Source organism: Tupaia chinensis, unplaced genomic scaffold (genome assembly GCF_000334495.1).
Source record: "Tupaia chinensis unplaced genomic scaffold, TupChi_1.0 Scaffold000182_1, whole genome shotgun sequence".
In the NCBI taxonomy this organism is placed as follows: domain Eukaryota; kingdom Metazoa; phylum Chordata; class Mammalia; order Scandentia; family Tupaiidae; genus Tupaia; species Tupaia belangeri.
In genome coordinates this window covers 4,196,646-4,206,186 of record NW_006159657.1, presented here as the reverse complement: position 1 = coordinate 4,206,186, position 9,541 = coordinate 4,196,646, and the positions used below count along the sequence as shown (strand labels likewise).

The window sequence follows — 9,541 nt, the reverse complement described above, 5'->3', positions numbered from 1 at the left end:
CATTCCTGGGACTCAGAGACCTGACTTCTATGTCAAGGTTACCTGAAAATTCACTAGGGCAGATAGTGGGCAATGACGGGGTCGATGTGTTGGTGGGACCAAATGTGCAGTCAGGTCCTCCCCAGGAAACAGCCCTCATCTCACATGTGCCCTTCACCCAACTCTCTTCCCCACACAGCAAGAAAAGGCTTAGAAGTAGCAGAGTAACCTGGGTCCAGGTAGAGAAACCCAGAAGACAGACAGATAGATAAGGAGAGATATACAGAAAGTGGACAGAGAGACTGAGAGAAAGAGAAACACAAAGGAAAGGGAACAGAGAAAAACAGAGATAGAGGCAGAGAGAAACAGAAAGAGAAGAAATAGAGTGAAAGAGAGAAAGAAAGAAAGGAGTAGGAAAAAGTGGAGCAAAAAAGTAGAGAAGAAACAGACTCAATCAGTAGTCCTTACCGACTGCCTTTAAGGAGGCATACTTGTTGAGCTCCTTGCCTGGTGGCTGCTGCTCATAGGGGTTGGAGATCTGGCCCAGGTTGGGGTACGAGTGTGGATGGCCCATCTGTTGGAGCAGAGGGGAGGTGGGCACTGCATTGTTCATCTGGGTGGTATCTGGAAGTAAAGAGACAGAGGAGATGGTCACAGACAGGGAAGGACCTTCTGCAGCCTCCCACCATCATCATATCTCAAACCCAAACTCTCCATGCGAGGGGGATGTAAGCGGCAGAAAGGCAGAGAATCTACAGATACATGGGAAATAGCCAACACCATAATCATCACTGGAGAACAATTGAGGAAAGGTAGATATGCTCCAATATCACCTCGAAGAACAAAAGATGTGCTCAGAACATCCCCCTCCTCCCACAATGATAAGGTCCTAGGGGTAATCTTTTGGTATCTAAAGAACATTTGTACAAAAGGATAATCAACTTCAGTCATGGTTGAGGAAATGTAAATCAGAAGAACAAGGAGGAGTTATTCCTTTCCCAAGAGATTGACAAACATTAAAAGGCACTAGGACTGGCAAAGATGCAGAAAACTGGGAGCCCTCCTAAGCTGCCGACGATGTGCAACTTGTTATATTTGTAGAAAGGAATCTGACATTGAATAATGAAATTTAAAGGACAAATATATACATATATGTAGACCAAATAATACCACTTTTAAGTACTAAACTAATGAAAGTATAAGCATCAGAATGTAGATATTTGTTCAGAGATCACTTTTGCACCATTGCTTGTAAAATGAACACACACAGAAACAGTCGGACCTCCTATAATATTAAAATTCTTAAATGAATTACTGTATATTCACGTGATGGACTATCATACAGCTGTCTATCAGAAAAAAAATGGAATTAAAAGTGAGTTACCTCTATACATGTCAAACTGGATGGTTTCTTATGATTTATATTATCAAGGAGGGACAGAAGCTTCAAAGTAATACAAGTAATACAGAATTTTTCTTAAAGGAAAGGAAGCCTATGCATATTTATGTATAGTATGGTTTGTACGAGACAGAAAATATATGCAAAGATATACAAAATGAGTATTGGCTGCTTAGGGGGTAGATGATTCATGGAGATAGAGATTCAGGAAGGTTTCTCTGAAGAAATAGTCTTTGAGCTATCAGGAGGAGGAACAGATGTTAGTTAGGTATGGTGAAGGCACAATGAATGGCGTCCCAGCAGAGAAAATAGCATGGGCAAAGCCCTGGAAGTCAGAAGGAAGCTGGCATGCTTAGGAGCTTTACAAGGATGCCATGACCTAGGGCATGCATGGCTCCAGAATAGAAAGTAGCAGGAGAAGGGGCTGGAGAAGCTGACAGGATGCAGTAGACCTTCTTACCATTTTCATCCTGAGACGATGAGATGGATAGAGAGGAGGCAAGAGCAAAATAGGAAATGAGGAGTCCAGAGAAAACGATGGCAGGAAATAGGGGTTCTCTTCAGCTTCATGAAGAACATGGCTTATCCAGCTACACATTGCATGGATGGGCTTAAAAAGATCCCCTCCCCAACAAGTGCACCCATTTCCCTGTAAGTGTTGGCTACTAACAGCTCACAGCTGCTGCTGGTAAGAAGCGAATTGCTCTTGGCTGACAATAGCCACCACCTAGGCTTAATGTGTTTCATATGAACCTCAACCTCACCACCTGGAGTGATTGGCAACCCATGTCCAGTTGACATGTAGGAACAAAAAGCAGCCCCTTGCCTCAAGGTTGGGATTAATTTATGGAGCAATGGATGCTCCAGAGCTCACCATAGACAGAGACAAGTTTAGAGCAGGAATTGGCATGATTTTGTCTATAAAGATATAGTAAGTATCTTATACCTTGCAGGCCAGGTGGTCTCTATTTCAATTACTCACCTCTGTCACTGTGGCATAAAAGCAACCCTATTCATTGTATAAAGGATGGGCATGGTTGTGTTCCAATAAAACTCTACTTACAAAGGTAGCAATTTTGGCCCAAGGGCCATAGTTTGACAATCCCTGATCTAGACTTCTCTAGGCCCAGTACTTGTGTGGCTCCCTTCTTTCCCATTATGCTTCCCTCACAACTTTGGAGGTGTGCGTGTGTGTGTGTGTACATGTGTGTGTTTGTGTCTTTTACTAAAGACCACTCCCTCAAAGTCACATGCACCTAAACCTCCATCTCAGACATTGCTTCTCAGTAACTCAACCCAGGAAATATATGGAATATATTTGGCTTTAGAAATTAGCACACCCAAGTGGGAAAAGAGAGATTTTCACTGTAGGGCGCGTGCGCTCGCCAGACAGACAGAGAGAGACATAGAGACAGAAAGCGAGAAATCACCCCCCAGGGGGGATGGTCACGCCGCAATCCCTTCTCCTCCATTCTCCTCTCGGGATCTTGGGCACGCACGCACACGCGCCCGGCGTGAGTTTTAAGCCACCGGGTCCGGGACGCGAACCGCGGTCAACTACGTGGGAGTCCAGCGACATAGCCATTACGCTAACTGCTGGTTCCCCCTCCATGAACTTTTTGAAGACTCTGTCTATACTATTCCCATCGGTCATTAGCTGAGGGCTGCTTCTGGTAGACATTAATTCCTGAACACTTGCAGCCTGCCATGTCCATGCACAGAGCAAGCTCTGGTGGCCAGAGACACCCTTACTCAGAGAAGAGTTGGCAATGAAGAAGAAGCGAGTGCACACTGAAATCATAAGGACCCAAATGCTACAGTAATTCGCCTCTCTGGCTATAGAAGTGAGCACGTGTCCCAAATCAGACCCATCACATACCTCTTTTTTCTCACAGTGATTGGGCCAGAAAAGACCATGTGATTGAGGCTAAGCTAATCAAAATTCCTCCATGAAATTTTCTACTTGTCCTCTTTGGAGTCAAGGATCTAGGAGATGATGAAGTCAAGTCAGCTTGTACCTACCATAAAAGAATAAGAAGCACACCCATATAAGAGGGACTGAGGGGACAGAGAAGCCTCTTTTAAAATAGCTAGTATGCGTTGGGACTCCTGTCACTTGTAACGTGGACTTCTAATACAATTGCTTTCTGGATTTCCTCTGGGAAGCTGGATCTGACCAGATGGAAGGCTGTCCACAAGTCTATGGTGAGGAAGGCAAAGCCCAGGGACTGCTTCAAGATGGAAAAGATATTGCCCCTCAGTTTCTGCAAAGCTTGAATGGAAATTTTGAACAAGTAGTCTGAGCACCACACAGAGAGTGCCCAAGGGTATTTGTAAACTAATGTCTCAATGGCAGATTTTTTTTTCCCCCTGGAAATGAGTCCCAAACACTAGTCTGTGCAGAGGGGACACCTTCAAAGCCCATCATCCAGCATAAACCCTTTCTCTCATCACTCAGCTCCTCAGCCTCAGACCCTACTCACCACACTCACACTCTGTGTCCAGGCCTGCCAGGGGAAATGCTAAACACATCATTAAAGAAAAAAAAAAAATCTGTAGGAATGTTCCTCTTCGAATACCTTGGGACAGCCTTTTATATTATTAAGCAGAATGCTTAATATTCCACTAGAAAGTATTTGCTTTTAGATTACTTCTCCCAAGTCCTGAGATAGCTCAAGGGCAGCAAGCAGTTACTTAATGTCAGTAGGCATGACCGAGAGGCCCACCGATATGATCCCGCTCAAAAAGAAATGAGGCTGCCCCAGCGTCACGTACCCGTTTGCACATTCAGAACTGCGGGAAGCAAATTTCTGGCACTTTTTGATACCATTTTGTGCTAGCTTGCAGGCACAGAATATTCAGAAATATTAAAATCCAGTCTCAGGGCAGCAATCAAGAATTATTAAACAGACATTTGTGACTGGCTTTTTAAATGTTACTTTCCTTTTATTGGACAGGAAGATGGACCAGACCTGGCAATCCAGTTGCTCTGTGAGTTTTTCACAAATATATCCAAGCAAGAAAGAGAAAAGAAAGGGCAGATGGGAGGTGAACCCAGGTTATCCTCCAAGAAAAGTAGAACAATGGGATGAGTGAAGGGCACAGAGTAGGTAGGATCTAGATTATAATCTGCAAATCCTGCCCTTGCCAAATTCAGAAAAGAAATATGAAGGTGCGCGCATGTGTGCATGTGTATGTATTTGCATATATATATATACATATGAGGGGGCTTCAAAAATTCTTGGAAAATGTGCATTATGAAAAAACTATGTATGCATTTCAAAACTTTGTGTTCCAAAATAAATTTATGCTTTAATTCCATTTTTTTCACCAACTTTTCAAAGCCCCCTCTTATATGTATAATATATTCACTGCATATATACATAAAATTTCTTTTGCACAGTTATAACCATAGAGTAATCCAGCAAAACCAACAATATCTTGCTTTTAGCAGAGTTATTTCTCTTCTAGACACACCCCCAGCCCCAGAGGTATCTTAACCACCTCTTCTAGAGAGATACTCCTTCCCCAATGTGGCAAGAACACTCTCCCTACCTTGTTATAATTTCACAACTCATATGACCCGTAGAAATGATTAGTGAGAGGGCTGGCAGGTGGCATGGTGGTTAGGGAGCTGGACTCCCACAGGGCCTACTGCAGTTTGAGCCCTGGACCTGGCAGCTTGCTTTCTCGCTTTCCTCCTTTCTCTCTCTCTCTCCCTCCCTCCCTCCCTACCTCCCTCTCTTCCTCTCTGGTCAAGTTAAAATAAATGAATAAATAAATAAAGTTAAATGAAATAGTTCTTAAAAAAATAATTGGTGAGGACTTGCTGTTCTGTGATGTGGGATTCCACCAAGACCCTCAGGCAGCAAGTAAGAAGCCAATGGTGTGCCTGTGCTTGCCTTCCCAAGAGAGGAAAGGGCCTTGTACAGCTGACAATCATCTCAGACACAGTGAGAGTACAAGTATTCTCATTGGGAGCGTCCGGCAGCCTTACCCCAAGATACATCACATGGAAGTACTGTTACTATGGGATAAATCTTAGTCACTACACAGAGCAACAAAATGGAGACAATTCAGATAGGGTCAGTTAAGGTAAATATATATGCTCAGTTACAAACACCGAGAGGATGCTATACGTTTCTCTTGCAGAAGAGACAAATGACAGCTGTCAGAAACTAGACCAGTTTGGCTCATCATGGAAGAAAGACGACACGAGCCACTCCTTCAAAGCAGGTCACCAGGAGGAATAGCAGAGAAGGCACTAGCGGGTCAGCAGTGCTGTTCTGTGGAGCATATATCCCGTGCCAGGTGCTTGGTAAAGAAGTATTTCCTTCAGCCCTCAGGTCAGCCCTATGGGGCAGTGATATAAGGACTATGTACTCTGTAAATGAACTTTTTATTGTAGAACAGCTTTATATCTACAGAAATGCCACAAAGGTAGCACAGAATTCTTAAACACACCAGACCCAGTTTCCCTATGATTAATAAATTAGTATGGTTACATTTGTTACAATTAAAGAACTAATATTAACATATTACTATTAACTGCATTCAAGCACCCTTTGATTTTACCTAAAGTCTTTTTTTCTGTTCCAGAATCTCATTCAGGTACCAAATTAAATTTAGTAAGGCTCCTCTTGGCTTTGACAGTTTCTCTGACTTGTCCTGTTTTAGATACGTTGACAGTGTTGAGGAGTACTGGCCAGGTATTTTGTAGAATGTCCCTTGAGTATAATTTGTCTCATGTTTTGCTCATGATTAGATTGGCAATATGGGCTTTGAGGATGAAACACCAAAGAGGTAAAGTCATCATAACATAATCAAAGCTACACACTATGATGACTTATTACTACTAATGTTAGCCTTTGTCACACGGCAGAAGCAGCGCTTGTCATATTTCTCCACTATAAAAATACTGCTTTCCCCTTTCTTCATGTATTACTCTTGGGAATAAAGTTATTATGCACATCTACACTTGAGGAGCAGAGAATTGTGCTCTACCCCTTTGGAGTTCTTTGTCCTAGAAGACTTGTCTCCCCCACCCCATTGCTTGTTTATTCAATCATTTATTCATATCAACATGGATGCGTGGATATAGATTTTAAACTGGGTTTGCTATAACTCAAATATGACTGTCCCCTCCAAAATGCATGCTGAAATTTGACTCCATGGTTTCAGAAGGTGGGGCTATTAAGAGGTGGTTAGGTGTCAAGAGGGATTAACACTGTTCTTTTTAAAAGAGGAAAACGAGTTTATTTATGGTAACATGTGTGCACGGATGAGGGAGAGAGAGAGAGAGCACAAGAGCAAGAGCAGTTCCTTTGACAGGGTCCCATTACACCATGATCTCCTCTCCCAGCCCTCTAGCTCACCAGGATCTCGGATGCTTGCACACTTGCCCAGCATGTTCTCAAGTCAACCTGGGGATCTGAACCCATGGACAGTCATACGGCTTCCAGCACTGCAGTTTGGTTTGCTACAGACTGTGCCACCAGGCTAGGTCTAATGCTGCTCTTCCAGAACTGGGTGGTCCTCACAGACTGAGTTGTTGGCTACAAAGCAAGGCTGTCTCTTGCACACGTGCTTCCCCTATACACGAACCTGCTTCTTTCTGGTTTTGTGCCACAGGCTGATGCAGTAGGAGGACCTCACTAGAAGCCAACCAGATATGGTTGCCCGGCCTTGGACTTCCCAGCCTCCAGAATCATGAGCCAAATACACCTCTTTTCTTTATAAATTACTCTCAGGTATTTTATAATAATAGAAAATGGGCTAAGGCAGGGTTATGCCCCAGTGCTACTTTCTGTTGTTTGATTTCTTAGAGTGCTCCATGGTTTGGCCAGGGGAAACTATTTCAGTTGGCTCTGATGTCCCTTTGATGTACCTCCACCATTTTTCAAAACATTTGAGCACTTCCTTACTTGCTGATAACACAGCATTCTTCAGGCTCATCTTACCCATTTTTATCCCAGTTCAGGAATCATTCACTTATTCAAGGAGCTTGGTTCATTTTATTGGAGAACGGTACTAGAAAACAAGATCTGGATGCTAGGTGTGCTGGTTGCTTCTAGTCTTTCTCAGGTGACAGAGTAAGTAACTATGTGTATAAATGTATATACACATGTCTACAAATATTTATATATGCAACCATCTGTAGTTACATTAACCTAAGCATGGATTCACCCTGATGTCTCCAATTCTAATCCTAGGGTTAGGCAAGCATGTTGTATTTGTGGACAGAAATACTAGAGGCAGGGATATCTTCTCCAGCTCCCTCTTTGGGACTCGAGTAGGACCTCAGTAAAGATGCTCTGAGCTGTCATGGGGCAGCTAAGCCAGTTAAAAAGTCATGGTATATCTAACCGACACTGTTTAGTTGGCACTCCCCAGGTAGCTTGAGAACTGGGTCTTACCATAGCACTTGCTTTTGCAGGGCAATGGTGTGGAGCAAATTTTCATCCACTTCATTCTACTCGCTTTTCTCTTCTAGTCAGATAGTTATCACAGGCCAACTTATATAAAGTTACATACTCAAAAAAGGCAAATAAATCATGTTAACCATGTAAAAATATTTTATCCCTATTTCGGTATTATAATCCTATTTGACAGATAGGGACACCAAATACTAGAGAGGTTATATGGCTTTGCCCAAACATGTACTGTATCAGGATCAGATCGCAGGTTCGTCTGAGGGAAAAATCAGTTTCTTTCACTACGCTAGGCTGTCTCTAGCATAGATCAGGAAAAGCCTGGGGGCTCAGCACTGAGGTACCTTAATGGAAAGAGACTCTTCCTTCTTCCCACAAGGTTTCCCAGTCAGACAAGAAAAGTTCTGGCCAGATCCATGCCTTCCTTTTCTTGTTTATCTAGATGACACAATGTACTGTTCTATCCAGAGAATGAGCAGAACTGTCCTCACCCAGTTCTGAGAATACCCTGCTTCCTCATGGAACCCATCTGTGTCCTTGTCTCTCCAACGTGGTCCTCTATCCATTCTTCTTCCCATACTTTGGCATCTATGTCTTTCCAGACACTGTACTTTGTGGACAAGTCCTAGCTCTTACACCACTCACTAACTCACTCACCACTCACTAACTCACTCACTAACTTTTGTGGCATGGTCATCCCTCACTACCTGGAGAACCTCAAAATGTTTTTCCAAAGCTTTCCATATTTGAGAGGGACCACAATTTTGCCTGGCCCAGGAGGTCACGTTGTCCAACACGTATTCCTTCCTCATCCTCGCTCTTTCCAACACAGGCCCTGTGCCACATGATGCAGCTCAGCAGCCTCACTCTCTCTCCATAGATAGCACCATCCAGGATAACATAAGAAAATAAGAATACATTTTGAGTCAATCAGTTGTGGATTCAAATTCTGGCTTTTCCATTTGTCAACAGCATCTTTGGGCGTGTTAAGAAATCCTCATGAGCCTCAGTCTTGTAAGGTCTGGATAGGGGACTACAACACCATCCTCACTGGGCACTGTGAAGTTTAAAGACATTCTGTACATCATGATTAGCATTGCTCCGGAATCTTGTAAGTATCTAACATATGGTAGCTAAAGTTTTATTATCTCTAATTGTTCAGGAAACCAAGACTACATAAAGGGTGACTGTGATAAGAAGAGGATGTTAGGTTTCAGGAAGGCTCTGTCTGTGCTCAGAATTCTTGGACATATTCCAGATTATTTCCATTGTGTCAAAACTGGAAGAAAGAGAAAGAAAAGAAAGGAATTCATGTGGAGTATTATGGGTTGAATTATGTCCCCCTCCCCATTCATATTTTGAAGTGAGAGGGAATGGACAAGAGATGTCCTTGCAGAGCCCAATCACACTGGTAATTCTCAAAACAAGAAAGAAGAATAGGCATTCTGAGAATAGAGCAGAGTTCTGACTTTCAGCTCCATTTTCCTTTCTAACCTTTCCAACCCTTTATACCCAGCATCCTTTATAAGGTAAAACCTGAAAGTTACAGTCTGCAGTACCATGTAGATTTTTCTCTGGCCACAAGCAAGGGAAAAAAAAAATCTTATCCAATTCAAAATTACCGTGAATTTATCAAAAGAGAGCATAGCAGTCTAGGATCCACCCAGAAAAGGTTTATGTAGAAAAAAAAAATTCAATCCATCTTACTACTTGGGGCAGAGGGATCAGCAGG

At 42.9% G+C, this 9,541-nt stretch overlaps 1 protein-coding gene across 1 annotated transcript in view; it reads right to left on the bottom strand.

Annotated features, from left to right (window-relative positions):
• Positions 1 to 9,541, bottom strand: part of SHISA9 (shisa family member 9) — a gene marked incomplete at its 5' end in the record, with an annotated part of 305,570 nt that overhangs the window by 27,997 nt on the left and 268,032 nt on the right. The window contains 1 exon segment of the mRNA XM_006172096.1: positions 448 to 603. Coding sequence (XP_006172158.1) covers positions 448 to 603 — 156 coding nt within the window.